Source organism: Lissotriton vulgaris, chromosome 4_1 (genome assembly GCF_964263255.1).
Source record: "Lissotriton vulgaris chromosome 4_1, aLisVul1.2, whole genome shotgun sequence".
In the NCBI taxonomy this organism is placed as follows: Eukaryota; Metazoa; Chordata; class Amphibia; order Caudata; family Salamandridae; genus Lissotriton; species Lissotriton vulgaris.
This window is the reverse complement of record NC_141691.1, coordinates 1,285,621,969-1,285,638,464: the sequence shown is the minus strand read 5'-3', so window position 1 is coordinate 1,285,638,464 and position 16,496 is coordinate 1,285,621,969. Positions and strand designations below refer to the sequence as shown.

General features: G+C 40.8%; 1 protein-coding gene across 2 annotated transcripts in view; it reads right to left on the bottom strand.

Moving 5' to 3' along the window:
* ATP9B (ATPase phospholipid transporting 9B) overlaps positions 1–16,496 on the bottom strand; it is a 2,364,768-nt gene that overhangs the window by 1,648,572 nt on the left and 699,700 nt on the right. For both annotated transcript variants that reach the window (XM_086965515.1, XM_086965516.1), the window contains exon 6: positions 620–678. In XM_086965515.1, the coding sequence (XP_086821641.1) occupies positions 620–678 (59 nt within the window). The remainder of the gene's footprint in view (positions 1–619; positions 679–16,496) is intronic.

The following is a 16,496-nucleotide window of genomic DNA, read 5'->3' as shown; positions in this document are numbered from 1 at the left end:
AGGGGTATGGAGTAGGTTGCAGCTTATGGTAATTTTTCTAATTATTTAAAATATTAAAAGGTGTAGAATTAGAGTGGGGTAGTCTGCTCAGTGTGTTGTTTGGGCAATGCGTTTTTAGACTTTTTTGGGGGGGGAAAGGACGAGGAAGGTTTGAGAATATACAGTTTTGCAGTGCAGATATAGAACTAGTACCTGCGAACACACTCTACAGAAGCCTGTTTGTTGCTGTTGTCTGGGAAGCAGTAACTAAAGAGTGGTCGATTGCAAATATTATGTATGTTCCCGTGTTTAATAAAGGTAAACAAATTGGCATTGCCCTAAACAAATCATTTATATATACAGAAATGTGCCACAAAATACACATTGTGAGTTAATCTACTGTGTGTGCATGCCATTCATAGTGACACATTGTATTACCCATTGATAAAGTGCAAAAACATCTGTTTAGCTGAAATTGTGCTAATGTGTTTAGCATCATGTACAAGAATTATCATAGTAAAACAAGATCAAGGAACCATGGTGTTTTATCCGCTCTAAATATCCATTCATTTCATATAAACACTTACAATAAAAATTATACAAGCACCCGTTTCTAAAATAAATGTAAAAGAGCAAAAACCTTTTCCACTATGATGAGGTCCCCGACTTGTATGTCTGAACTCTTTACTTGCACTTTACCTTTGAAAAAGAAATGAAAGGAAAAAAGTTACACCTGGCAACTGCAGATTAGTAGAATATTTAAATAATCATACCACAAACATTATTATTGATCGGTGAACAATTAAAATATAGTGACTAGATCCAGAAGTCTGTTCTAATGATAATCACTTTCGAAAAAGCTACTTACACTATAACAGGTCTCCACTAGACAGGCATTACCTTTGGGACCAGGCGCATTCATCTAAAAGTCTCTAGTAGCAGGTAATACATTTTTCATAAAAAGGTAGATCAAAAAGATAATTGCTCTCTCCTCAGCATGGGCTCCATATCATGCTACAGTTGCACCATTTCAGTTTTGTGGTATTCTCCCAAATGGGGAACATGTGTCCATTTTGATAAAACCTCAAACAGATGATGCTGGTTGTGTGACTCCACTGTGAATATCCTTGATGTAACAATTTACCAGGTATCTTGTACTCGCCATGAAGCGTCCTGCATTTTTCGATAAATCATAATTCAACACTGGAGCAAACCTCAATATATTGGACTTCATAATATGGGCAGAGAGCGCAAGAGACTTCATGTTTGTATATCACAAGAGAGACATGCCTACAAAGTAAGTGATGTTTTCCAGAAGGAAATGAGGTTTTCAACCAGAAAGCGTGTTTGATTGCAAATATCCCACAGAGAAAAATACAATAAAAAAACTACCACATAGTAATAACCGAGGGTTTCAAGTTAAACATTTGAATATCATAACCTACAAACAACGATAAAGTCATTTTGTGTCGTCCTACTCCAAGTTAATTTGCAATCATAGCCCAAGACAAAAATCATTTCAAAATTTTACTCATATCATGCTTTGATGAGTCTTCCAAAACATGTAAATGATTTAGGAAAATATATTGAGGTATTTCATGTTTCAATTTATATTTCAACCACATTCCAGTGGAAATAATTAAGATTTATCACCATGAAAGCATGCACCTCACATGGAGCCCATGGCAAAGTTGTCCATTAAATACACTGTCTTGTGCAAGTTCAAGCAACACCACATGCACCACCTTATCAAGCCAGTGAGGAAACTTTTATCAATTATGACTTTGGTTAAAGGTTTGCTTTTTTTTTTTTTTTTAAATAATTTTTATTTTTCCTTTTTCTTAATATGCACATTGTATTTTACATCATACATTTGTATATTTTATACATCAAAGATTTCAAATTTCGCTGGTTTGAAGTTTTAAACAGTATAAACAATATAAGCAATATAGAGATATCCTGCCATATAATTTACAGTTCAAAATTTCATATTCTGTTACAATATCTTATATTGCCATCCTTTCTTTCCATTTGGCTATTGGTTCCCAGATTTTGAGCCCAAGTCTCCTACCCCTTTTCCCCTTGCGTGCATAAATAGCTTTCTCAAGGTTATAACTAGCTAGTAAATTTGCCAGCCATACATGCATTCCTGGGGGTACCTTGTCTAGCCAAACTCTTGCTATTGTTAATCTCATAACTGCGGTAGCTATAAACATGAATTCCTTCTGATCAGAGCCAACTTGATTATCTCTCCCAAACAGTATCATCATAGGTGTCAATTTGGTTCGTATGTCAAGAGTATTACTAAGAAAATCTTCCATATTTTTAATCAGGGAATAGAGCTGAGGGCAGGTAGCAAACATATGGATAATATCTGCATCCCCTGCATTACAACGTGGACAGGTGGTGCCAGTGGTGCCTCCCCATTTAGCTATCCTGGCGGGAGTATGGTACAACGAGAATAGAGTCTTATAATGCTGCGATTGCATGGGACCTGAGCACAGAACATTACATCCCATGTCCAGGGATTCTTGAAAATTTCCAGTCTCCCCACCCAATTTTTCAATCCATTTGTTGCTAACTTTCTCTAAATCATCAATTTTACTTTTTGCTAGACATGCATAAAAAGATCTAATTGTGCAGTCCCTCCCCATTTTTATTTTCTCCAATACTTCATTAGTACTAAATCCCGCACTACCACCTTGTTTACGACAGAGGAAGCTCCTTACCTGTAGGTATTTGAAAAAGTCCTTCCTCTCAATCCCATACTTGAGGATAAGATCTGTAAACTGAACTAACACCTCCCCATCCATTAAGTCCCCAATCTGCCCTATTCCTTTTTGGTACCAACTCAACATTATCGAATCTGCAAATACTTCCGCCGGGAAAGATCTGTTCTTATAGAGCCTGATATATCTGTTATATCTTCCCAGCCCCATTTTTTTTAGGAATGCAATCCATACCCTACCTGCTGCCACTACAGTCTTAAATCTAGTCCGTTTGTGGTAACCAAACTCAATTCTATTAAAAAAATTATTTTCTGCCTCTGCCCCTAATACTATAGAGTAAACTTCTGTTGACATAGTCGTAACACTGCTATCACTTCCTCCACCCCCAATTAACCCCTGCATATACTGAAGTGCTGCCGCCATTTGATATAACCTAAAATCAGGTGCCCCCCAGCCACCTCTTTCTCTTGGGAGGGTCATATATCTATAGGCCCGTCTAGTTTTCCCGTGTGCCCAAATAAATCTATTAAGTACCTTCTCTAACAAATTAAACCATCTAGCCTCAAATACTAAAGGAATAGAACGAAAGAAATATAAAAATTTAGGTAAAATTTACATTTTAATTATATTTGTGCAGCCCATAAGGGAAAGGTGCAAATTATTCATCCTTTCTAAGTCTTTTTTGACTTTATCAATTAGAGGTGCCAAATTCTGCTCTACTATGTTATCCAAACTTGTCGTTAAAAGCACCCCTAAGTACACTGCTGAGTTGACCACCCTATCATCAGTACATACAGTATATCTATTTTTGATTATCTGCGTTTTTAATCTATTTAGGCTATATCCTGAGATCTTTCCAAACCTCTGAGCCTCTAACTCCACCTCTTTTATAGCTATGGTCGGATTAGGCGTTAAAATTGCAACATCATCTGCGTAGGCTAAGGTCTTCACCACACAGTTATTAATCCTCATTGGTGGTATCTTTTGATTAGCTTCAAGCCTGCGCAATAGTGGTTCCAAATATAGCGCAAACAGCAGGGGAGAGGAGGGACATCCCTGCCTAGTCCCCCTAGCAATTTTTACTTTATCAGAAAGCCCTCCATTCACTCTTATACTTGCTGTTGGAGCATTATACAGTACCCGTATGGCTTTTATAAAAGGTTCCCCCAATCCACACCACCTCATAACCTGCCACAGGTAATCCCATGAGACCCTGTCGAATGCCTTCTCGGCATCCAGAAATAGTGCTGCAACAGGGTCTCCTAGGATATCCGCAGAGTCCAACATCGTGATCACCGTCCTTACATGTTGCGTGGTCCCTTTCCCAGGAATGAATCCATGCTGGATAGGGGTTACAAGCTGCTCGATTATCCCAGCCAGCCTTTTTGCTAATATTTTAGAGTAGATTTTAACGTCCGAGTTCATTAATGTGATTGGCCTATATGACCCTGGTGTTTCTGGTGGCTTCCCCTTTTTCAAAATAACTATTATGTTAGCCCCTCCCCACGTCTCCGGGCTGGGTTCCCCTACCTGTGCTTGCTGCATTATCATGAACATGTCTGCCAAAAGCTCTTTTTTGAATATTTGATAAAATTCAAGTGGAATCTGATCCGGCCCTGCCGCTTTCCCTGCCGGTAAACTTCCAAGAGCTTCCTCTAACTCTTCAAGCTGCAATGGTCCATCTAATATCTCCCTGTCTTCTACTGACATTGTTGGAGGCGGAATATTCCTCAAATATTTATCAATCTCTTCTAGATTTGTTGGATCTTCTGGAGTATATAAATCCGCATAGAATTCTCTAAAGACTTCTCTTACTAGGTTAGTCTCCATGACCATGTTCCCCTGCGCGTCTCTTACTTCCTTTACACCTGCTTCAGCTGCTCTCTGCCTAGTTCTAATTGCCAGCACCCGCCCCACCTTCTCACTAAGTTCGTATATTTTTTCCTTTTTTGTTAAGAAGTTATCTGCCGCCTGCCTTGCAAGACCTTCCACTGCTTCAGCTTTTAGCGCTATGATCTTAAGCAGACAATCCTCTAAGGGTAGATTGTGTCTTATAGCCCTGCTTAAGTTCCCTTCCTCTCTTAACAACCTCTGTCCTATCTCTTCTCTCCTTTCCCTTTCTCTTTTTTGTCTCCCCATTGCAAAACTAATTGTTTCACCCCTTACTCCTGCCTTGAATGTATCCCAGACCACCCCTGGGGCTGCTGTCCCCCTATTTATATCCCAAAACCATTTGCTCCAAACTACCATATGCTCCCTATATGCAGGATCCTTTAAAAGGCCTCTCTCAAAAGTCCATTGTGCAGGAATTCTTGGTATTTGGTTGATTTTAATAGTAAGGATCACCGGACTATGGTCTGAGATTACCCTGGGTAACTTCTCCACCTGTGACTCGACTAGTAAACAATTCGTTATCAGGAAGTAGTCAAGCCTAACCATTACTTTATGAGGGGCAGAAAAGAAAGTACAACCATCAAGGTGAGGATGTAGCTTTACCCAAGGATCTACCAGAGCATTATGTGTGACCATGTCTGCCAAAGCCCTAAATACTTTCCTTTTCCTACCTCTATAGGTCGCATTTTCTTGTGTAAATGAGCTCTCTAAATCAAGTATATTAAAATCTCCACAACATACTATGGGTTCATTCCACTGGGCTAACTCCGCATCAAGAAACTGAAATACATCAGGGTCATCTTCTGTTGATCCATAGATAGTAACTAGCGTTAATTTCTGCCCTTTAAAACAGATTTCTAAGATAGCCCATCTACCCCATTTGTCTTCCTTCTTCTTCCCTACCACGACGTCCCTTTGTCTACCCAGGATTGCTACTCCTCTGGTCCTAGTCTCTTGTCTAGATCTTGCCAACAAATCAAATCCTAATTGCTCTAAAAGGTATGCCCTACTTGACTCTATATGGGTTTCTTGCAGACATATCAAATCTAATCGCAAAGATTTCAAATATGCTGCAACTCTCATTCTCTTATTAGGCTCATTTAAACCACATATATTCAGTGATACTATCCTACATGCCATTGTGCTAACTTTGACAGGTACCATACAAGATAAACATTATTTAACATCGTCAAACCAGACTGCATATTTTCACAAGTTCTTGAATACATAACAATGTGCCATATCTTAAAGAAAAAATGTTGTCGTTCCACCCCCCCTTCCCCTCCCCTCCCTCTCCACCCCTGCTCTGCCCCCTCCCCCCTCCCTTTTACAGGCAAATAGGTCAACTGACCTATGTGTGCCCGCCTTTGTTGTTGTGCAAGTCGCTTCCCTCCCCCACTCACTTCACTTAATTTTGCAGTGCTCCCCTTAAATCACCCTCACTCTTATCCAGAAACATGTATAGCCATATATAAATATCTATACCTTTTAACCTCCCTTCTGCCTCCTCATTTCTTCTAAGAAGAGCTCAGCTTTAATCTCTGAGTTAAACATCCAAGTTTTCCCTCTCACGATTACTTTTAGTCTGGCTGGGTAAAGTAAATATGCTTCCATACCGAGAGCTTGGAATGGTGCGATCAACTGCCTTAACTTCCACCTCCTCTCTACAGTAAAATGGCAGAAGTCAGGTCTAGCGAAAAAGGTGGTGCCTTCAAAAGTCCTCCTACTCTCTGGCTTTGCCTTACTCAAAATCTCCTCTCTGAGCAGGAAGTTCCCAATATACACCAATATTGCCCTGGGATGGTTTTTCTGGCCATCCCTCCCTCCTCCTCCTGCCCCCCGGCTTTTTTTTACTGTAAATGGGAACCTATGTGCCCTCTGAATTTCTGTTTCCCACTGCCACTGGGATTCTGGAAAGGCACCCTTCAGCAACTTTATCACGTATTGCCTGACGTCCTGCCCTTCTGCCCCTTCTTCCACACCCAGCAAGCGAACGTTGTTCCTCCTCTGCCTATTTTCAAAGTCCTCCATCTTCCAACGCATATCCTCTGCCATTCTTTCTTGCTCTGTCTTGAATGACTGCCATCTCCCAACATCATCTTCCAGCTTGCCGGTGCGCTCCTCAACCTCTGTGACACGGTCCACCAGTTCATCATACAGTTTATTGACTTTCCTTAAGCTGTTTTGGATTTTCTTTGATGCCTGCCTCGCCCTGCGGCTCTCTGCCCTTGCTTCGCTTTGCATTTGTTTAAGAGTCAAGAACAGGGTATGAAAAGGGTCCCGTTGTGCGGGGTTACCGCCAGCAGCTGCTGCTCCCTCCGCCGTGTTTTCATGTACATCCTCCTCCTGATATACTTGTGAGGTTGCTGAGTAGTCCCAGAGAAGTCGTTTCTCCAGTTTAGAATGTCTTTTTTTTCCATTGTGGACTCTTTCTCTGACGCGCTTATACCTGATTCAGTATCTTCCTGTTCGTCCTCTTCTGCACTAGTTTCTGACGATAATGTTGAACCTGAATCTTCGTTGACTGAATAGAATTCGCCTTCCCCTTCTAGAGAAGTGCAATCACCGCCCCCCTGAAGGTGTTTGTTACTGTTTGCCTCTCCTGTAAGGTTCACATTCACTAAACTTTCATGGCTTCCCCATGAGCCAGGCTTTTTCTTTGAGGCGTTTATTTCTTCCTCCACCAACATTAGGGCTCCGAGCATATCGGCTGTGGTATCTCCTGTTGTGCCTCCCGTGTTCCTTGTGCCATTAATTTCCTCCCCTCCGCGCTCCCCTTTACCTTCGCCTTCACTGCTTTCCAGCGCCGCTTCGGCCGGTCCACCGCCGCCTGCCTGCTTTGCTTCCACGATCTGGCTTGCTCTCGGCGTCGGCTCTCTCGGTTGCCTAGCAACCGCCCTCACAGAGTCTCCGCCGTCCGCTGCGTCCTCGAGGACGTTTCCTGCAACCGGAGTGTCAGCGTCTGCTTCGTGAACGGAGACCGGCATCACAGCATCTCCGCATTTTGGCGTTTCTGCTGCTACCGCATCGGGGAGTTTCACTGTCACTGTCAAGATCTCCGTCATGGTAGGCTGCCGCATACCTGATTCTCGTAACTTCTGCTCATCTCCCTTTGCTGAATTGCTTTTACTAGTGCAGCGCGCCTCTCCTGGATTGTTGTGTTTGGAGATCAAACTCTGTTTTCGTAGTTCTGCTTTCTTAGCTTTCTCTGGAGGAGGGGGGGGAGGAAATACTTTTTTAGTCGCGCCGGTGTTCTTTCCTGCTGGGGTATCCGATTTTGCGCTAATGGCTGTTACTGTCTTCATTGTTGCCGAAGTATCTGTCAGCCTTTTAGTCCTCTCGCTCACCTTCTCCTGGTTGGGAGCACGAACAGGTATTTTAGGAGCCATATAGTGTCCAGAAAAAAGCCTCAATAGCGCTTCTTTCACTCGGACCCAAGCCTGCCCAACTCGCAATATTTTCTTCTTTAAAGTTACTTCTGCAAGCCACCAGCGCCCAAACTCCATTAGAGGTATTACTCCGTGTAGCACAGCGTTTTTCCACGAAATGTCAACTCATTGTGGGAGAGGGAATTAGATGCGACCTCTCAGCACAACATCGCAGCGGCCATCTTGCCTCCCTGTCTGTCAACTCATTGTGGGAGAGGGAATTAGATGCGACCTCTCAGCACAACATCGCAGCGGCCATCTTGCCTCCCTGTCTTCTTTGGTTAAAGGTTTGCATCGGGTTTATCATGTTCGCAGTTCACAATCTGTCCAGATGAAATGCAGACAATATGTTGGATTAGTGTGATCTTATACCCAATTGGTGGAGTTTATTTTTCCTACTAATTGATTTACAACCCTCAGTCCTCTAAATAGTTAGCCTTTATTCAACAACCTTATTATTTTGCTAATGGTTCTACCCTACTCTACACAACTGATGGGCTTCACAACGGGTTCTCTGCCTCAGTCAGATTTGGGTCCGACAGCAAATGTACATTGCCCTTGGAGTTGAAGAGAGGGGTGCGTCTTTCTCTTCACCCTTTACATCAGTGGGCTGGAGGTGGCCTTGCAGGATCCAGGTGTGGATGCCCGACAGTAGGCGGTCGTCGTCTGCCGATCCTTTTATACGCAAACGAAGACATCCTCATGTTCCATACGGCAAGGTGTCTACAGACGTTGTTAGATCTTTTTGTCAATTTCATGGACGAGCTTAACTTCACCACTAACCACCTTAAGTATAATGTTATGGTGGTGTGCCCTAGGAACACCACATCCAAAAGTGATGAGGTCAAGGGCCACCCTATTTACAGGGTAATTCATTTTCCGTACTTTGAGATCCTCTTGGACTCCAGATTCACTTGGCAAATCCTGCTAAAGAAGAACACTATGAGGTTTAAGGCTGTAGTTAATGGGGTTGGCCTTTTGGCAAGGCGTATGGGTCAGACTAACATGGAGGCGATGCTCAAAGTTTTTAAGGCCAGGTGTGTTTCACTGGCGAGTTACAGCTGGGAAATTTGGGGCTATGCATGTTGCTAAGCTTCAGGTTGTAGAAAATGTCTTTTTGAGATGTCTATTAAAAGTACCTGTGTGTATCCCTTCCGAGATGCCTCATGAGGAGGTGGGCTCTGGGTACAACACAAATTTGATTGCCCTTCGCCCTTCTTCTATTTTGGTTGTCAGTTTGGCTAAAGGAGGTTCTGTTTTTCAACAGGCTAATCATTCGCAACTGTCTGGCTTTGGACGGTATGTTGAGCATTCCTTAGCTAGTTTACATCAGGCACACTTTTAATTAATTAGGCCAACCTGAGTTGTTTACAGACCCACACAGAATTGCGAGTATGGATATTTCATGGCTAAAGCAGGCATTCTATGAAAATGCAGCCGTAGAACAGGAGGCTGTGTCGCTGAATGAACGTGCTATGGAGAATTTTATTATGCTTAAAACTGTGACTGGAATGGAGTCTTATTTGTCATTGGGTAATTAATTATGAAGTCATATTTTGTTCTTCATCATGGTTTTATGCACTATGGCAAGATGAGGTTTCATTAATTGGTCACCAAGTACAGGTTTTCGTTCTGGGGCGGTAACGCGGGGCAATGCACAATGGGACCTGAAGTAGTAAGAAGTATGTCCTGAGCGGAATGGGTGAGTCGCGTGGTTTGATTGCGCTCACCTGTGCGAGCGGTTACAAGAGCAACATAGGTACGAACAAGTAAGGAGATTGATCCTGTCGAGAACGAAGGATGGCACAGAGATCAGAATGCCATGTTTGGCTTGTACTAGGTAAATTCGGTTATTTTGCTTTACCGAATGTGGGAGTTAATTTTTAGTTATTTTTTTGCACGTTATGTTGAAGTATAGGAGGGGTTTAGTGGAGGGCACACCTAATGTCTTGAGAAGATTTTATTAGTTGTATTTAGGAGAGGAAATTTTGTAGCGATTCTGTTTGCACACCATTTTGGGTTTTTGTGATGATAATTTTTGTTTATGCAATTATTAGGTTTGTCACGCTGGAGTAGATGGCTAAGGTGTATGCTTATAATTTTTTCACAGCAACCCCTGACGAACAACCTGACCGGTTCGAAATGCATTGGGTCACATGGAATGTTGTCATAATAGCACACGTTTATGTAAAAGCTTGGATTAGCTACAGAAAACGTTTGAAAATGCAACAATAAAACATCATGTGAATTTCAACTGTCTCCGGATTGACTCCACACATGTATTAAGATGAGTATAATGGATGAAAACTGACTGGTTTACTATGGATTACCTAGTTCAAATTTGAAATATTGGATAACTTGGAAGACTTTGTTCCTCTATAGCAGTGCAACAGCCAGGGTCGCAACCAGCGTCACTTTTTTTCACTATCTTTAATATGCTGTGAGGGGACGTATCACAGCGCTGCTTGCACGCATTCTTTTTTGCTGTCACAGCAATATCAAAAAAATAAAATACGGGAAGGAGTGCATTCACCCTTTTTTTAACTTTGCTTCGGAAAGTCATAGAGTTGACATTTATTGTAAAAGAGTAGACATCTTCTAAAATCTAGGTTCTTTCTGGTGAAAGCTGAGAAAGCATTTCACACTTCCATTGATTTTAGATACTACTGATTAAGGACTGTATAAAAAATTGTACAATTGATGTCTTTGTTTTTAGTTTAAATTAATCTGCTGTGTTTATTTAATTAACAAATGTGATGTCTTAAAATGAGTACCTTCTAGAGGATTTGCAAGATACGGGTCATCACTCCATTATAGGAGGTTCGTTTTCTGAAATTGTCGGAACACCACAGGCGTGTTTAGTTTTACCAAGTCTACTTACTGTCTTAGGAGAATTTAGTTTTCCTATCAATTCATTCTGATTGAAAATTCATGTGTTCATTTTGGTTTCAGAAGACCTATTTGGTACACTCCCCATAACACCACTAAAGATATTAAAACTCATCTTTCTAATTGATAAATAAACTGGTCTGCAATTTCCAAAGATTCTTATGGTGCATTTCTTAAAAATACATTAGCCATGCACATTTACTCCTAGTCAAACTTCAGGAATTATAGAAATGCAATGCTAAAGAGAACTCCAGGTTTCTAGATAAAGGGGAATCATGTGAGGTTGCAACATTCCGCACCGACTCGGCTGTAGGGTCTTGGCACTCCTTCATAACGATTGGCCCCCACCAGTCCTGTACTGAGACAGCACGTCGGTTTTCTCCAGGTCACACTTTTTTCGAGCCCACGGTACTGATGGGCCAGCCATGGTTGAGATGAGGAACAAAAAAAAAAAAAAAAAAAAAATTCCACATGTGTCTCAATCTTGGTCATAAGGACAGAATATCTTAAAGCAGTTTATGATTCTTTCTCTCAGCTCTCGAAATAATGCACTTTGCCTCAACTACCCCTATTTGTATAAGAAAGATGCAAGCACAGACATTGGGACTCTTCTGCATAATATGAAGTAAAGACAAAGATGAAAAAGTTTTTCACTTCATAATAAATAACACCAGTCTCAAACCCATTGAGGGCACAAAGGATTAAGGCAGAAACCTACTATAAAGCCTTGTTAAAAATCAGCCAATAGCTTGTTTCAATATTATAATGAAATTAGAGACAGACTGCAGATGTCACTTTGCCATGGTTACGTAAACCATTCTGGCCAAAAGATGCCATAATAACAAATATGCAGCCTTTTATAGTATCTTTATTTCAGGCACCCCATGAGTCTGGGTAGCTCTATACATGTTTGACTAGACTTAGAAGTACATCTTGATGTCAACATTATAGCTATAACCTCCCACAATAGCAATCAGCTTACTAAGCTATGTCTCTCAACCTCCACACTGGAGGTTTACGGAAAGTTTATGTAATCTGAGATCAAGCCTTCCTTAAATGCTCTACCAGCAGGAGACTGCATAAGAACTTTCAACATTGTAGATCCTTGATTAATGTAGGAGAGACTGATGCAAAAGCACGAGAGAACTAGCTTTACTAAGGAGTAAGTTATCAGGTAAACTCAAAATCCAGAGGGGAAGGAGCTGTTGTGTTGATTATTATCTGGAGTACAGGGTATCTAATTGGGTTGAGGTTTTTGCTCTACCTGCTGTGTGTAACTTCATGTCAGATCAGTTTTACTTGGCGGACCAAAAAATGCAAGTAACTATCAAGCTTTGAAACACAACCACCTGAAAGTTTACATCTGAGCAATAATACTTCACTGCATTGCGAATGTGGCCTAACCTCTCCTGTTAGAAGGGGGTGTGGACATGAGGGAGTTCCTCCTATATAGTATCTGTGGAAGTATGCTGAATTTGTAGGCAATGAAATGAGACGAGAGCCAATTCCATAAAACTAATGGAGAGGGAAAAAACTTGTGATGTAGGTCGCTTGTGAATATTCTTCTTTCTTCACTGGAGAGTCTGCCTTTATGAACTACTAGACGAAAACATGTACAAATCTGTGAAGTGCACAGAAACCGCTATTACTTTGATGAATATCCCTGTGTCTGCGGGAATTCCCAAGGAAGGTGCTGCAAAGTGGAAATGATCAAACTATCAAGAAGCAGCAATTAAAATGCGAAACAGGAAAATTTAAATAGACATTCTTTTTATGCAGGCACATCATCCAGTGCAAATTTATTAGGCTTTGAACCGTCTATGCCAAAGTAGTCATCTTGAACCATTGGTTCCTGAGAAATAGGCTTAAACACCTATAATTCCCATAACAGTCGAACAAGAAAGTACTGCATACTTTTACCTAGTACTTTCCACTTTCTCAAATTCTCAATATGTATCATTGAGTGGAGTGATGCAAGGGGGAGTAGTGGGGGTTCCTGGAGGAAACAGTTAATAAACAGACTGAAAATTTGACAATCAAAAAGGTTTAAGGGGATCATCTGCCATTTCGCCCACACCTTCATGTTGTAGCATGTTAGCTAATTTAAAGTCTGTACTGGCAGAGGAACAACCCAGCTTTCACCTTGGATTTTGATGGATACTAGTGTCTCTCCTGGTATCAGCATGGTACTGCTGTGGTTGTTGAGAAAGAAGAATTCTCCACTTTGAAAATTTTGGATATGTTGTAACAAACTGCGGGTCCACGGCTGCCTCATTTGGGCAGCTTTTTGTGGTACAGGAGGTGCCTTTACTTGCGGGGTGCTTGGGGGGACATTGGCAATCCCTTTAAAACTTTTTTTGCATGCGAATGGCGGCGGCGACCCATTTGGGTTTTATCGAACCACCAGTCCCAGAAAGCATTGCTTCAGGTTTCACACCTGTGCATAATCACTGAGGGTATTTACTGGTGCCTGCAGCTGCCGTCATGTCACATGTGCTGCCACTGAAGAGGGCGTTGGCCCGAAACGCGTCTGGCAGGAAAGGGACTCTGTTCGCAGCTCGCGCCCTTGCGCTGGCATTAATTCCTACCTGTAAGTGCATTCCCACCTAGGTGGCAACCTTTTCTTCCATATATATATATATATATATATTCACTGAAAAAACCATAGGTTTTACACACGTTATAGTTAGGAAGTAGCATTTGAAAAACCTATGAAATTCACTGAAAAAACCATAGGTTTGACACCAGTTATAGTTAGCTGGAAATTTTACTGACATAAAACCAATGAAATTCCCCGTTATAGTTAGCTGGACTCACTATAACTTGCGCGTGTAATGCACTGCTGATGACATCACATATTACATTACTTATGACATGGTCAGTGACGTCACTAATGAGATCACTGATGATACCATCCTTGTGACAGAGAGACTAACCTACTTGCACTCTAAAGTAACCCTTAAAACACATTTTGAAAAAAAAAACTAACATATAAAAAAAAGTGGACATACCTATACCAGTTACAACAACCAATTCAGTAATTCCAACATTTATATACACATCCAATAATTCAATAACAGTTCTATATAGTCACTCGTATATATACTCACTGATTATATATAGTGATACAGCTATACATCCTGTTATATACCGACAGACATCCAAAAGTAAATCACACACATATTCACACTTGCAAATAAAGTAATAAACATCCATCTATTTACATAGACAGATATACACACAGTAGCACGTTACTTCTAAGTAAACTTACACTTACTTACTCTTTTAAACAATCACTTATAGAAACACATACTTATTTAAAGAGGAACTCTTTCAATCTCTCACTGTCGCATATACTCACTTATATATATCAATACTTACATAAACTAGATTAAAACATATATCGTTACTGATAAACACACTAGTGAGGCAGGCATTCACTCACTAACACACACATATACACACTCAGCCATCCATACAGTCCTCCACATCCATTAAGACACTTATTTAAACATTTATTTTTACATCGACCTCTACATTTACATATATAAAACATATTTGTTTTTTAAAAAGACAGACATTCACTAGATGGTGTTATCAGTGATCTCATGAGTGATGTAATATGTGATGTCATCAGCAGTGCATTACACGCGCAAGTTATAGTGAGTCCAACTAACTATAACGTGGAATTTCATTGGTTTTATGTCAGTAAAATTTCCAGCTAACTATAACTGGTGTCAAACCTATGGTTTTTTCAGTGACTTTCATAGGTTTTTCAAATGCTACTTCCTAACTATAACGTGTGTAAAACCTATGGTTTTTTCAGTGAATTTCATAGTTTTTTTGAATGCTAGTTCCTAAGTATGTAATCACGTTCGTAACTAGATAGTGTCACCGCCTACACGTCCTGAGAAGCGCATGTAAAGTCATGTGACTTGAAAACAAGACTTCCAATTGGTTCTTAGTAGTTTCTGTTCTGAAATTTACACGAAGCACTCCACCCACTTTCCTCACAATCTTTTCTACTCTCAAGAGACAACAACGTCGATCATCTTCCGGAAAAGTTTGCTGAAATGGCTGCCGTTCTGCATTCATCTTCCTAATCAGAAGGAAATGAGCGACCACCGCTAAGAAGAAAAAAGGAATCTTTCATTTGGCAATTTTTTACTTATCCTGAAGATCAAAAGAAAGTGAATGCGCCAAAAGTAACCTGCACGATATGCAATTCGGAGCTCTCAAGGGGAAATCCAAATAAAAAATATTCCTTTTCTATACATACCATGCAGCGGCATGTTAAACAAAGGCACCCTGAGCATTATGCAAAAGCATCGACAAGAGCCCTGGCCACGCTATTACCATCAGAGGTGGCCAGCACATCTTCTGGTGGAGGACCTGTATCTCCATCGAGTGCTGAGATGGACTTGAGACCATATCTTGCGAAGGTACATATGAAATGCAACCAGTGTGCAGAAATTCTTTTGTATGGAGAGCAGAGCCTTGTTCTTATTAAACTCAAAATTGAAAGTCATAAATGCCCCAAGAAAAAATAAATTTCTTCACTTCATTTTCATACTATTACATACTGAAAAATGTAGTACAAACTTTAAGAAATCGAAAGCATCATACGACTTGTTTCCAAAAAAAAAAAAAAAAAAAAAAAGTTCTTTTCAGAACTAACTATTTCTACCAAAACATGCTCCAAGAGCCTCTTATGACATGTTTTTTCGCCGCTTCATTGTAGTACGCGACCGGGTGCGCGCACCCTCCTATCGCGTACAGGACCTGACACTTGCATGTGAAGTCATGTGACTTCTAAACAACACTTCTAATTGGTTCTTGGTAGTTTCTATTCTGGAATTTACACGCAGCACTCCACCCACTTCCATCACTTTCTTTTCTACTCTCAAGAGAGAACAACGTCGAACATCTTCCCGAAGACTTCGCTACAATGGCTACCGTTCCGCATTTATCTTCCGAATCTGAAGGAAATGAGCGACCACCTTTGACAAGAAAAACGGAGGCCACGCTATTACCATCAGAAGTAATCAGCACATCTTCCGGAGGACGACCTGTATCTCCATCGAGTGCTGAAATGGACTTCAGACCATATCTTGCGAACGTGCACATGAAATGCACGAACTGTGGAGAACTTCTTGTATACGGAGAGCAAAGCTTTACTCTAATTAAACACACAATTGAGAGTCATAAATGCTCCAAGAAAAGTTAAATTTCTTCACTTTATTTGGATAGTATGACATACTGAAAAATGTCGTAGCAACTTTAAGAAATCAAAAGCATCAAAACACTTGTTTCCCAAAAAAAAAAAAAAAAAAAAGTTCTTTTCAGAACAAACTCTTGCCACCAAAACATGCTCCAAGAGCATATTATAAGATGTTTTTTCGCCGCTTTATTTTAGTGCGAGACCGGGTGCGCGCACCCTTCTATCGCGTACAGGACCTGACACTTGCATGTGAAGTCATGTGACTTCTAAACGAAACTTCTAATTGGTTCTTGGTAGTTTCTATTCTGGAATTTACACGCAGCACTCCACCCACTTCCATCACTTTCTTTTCTACTC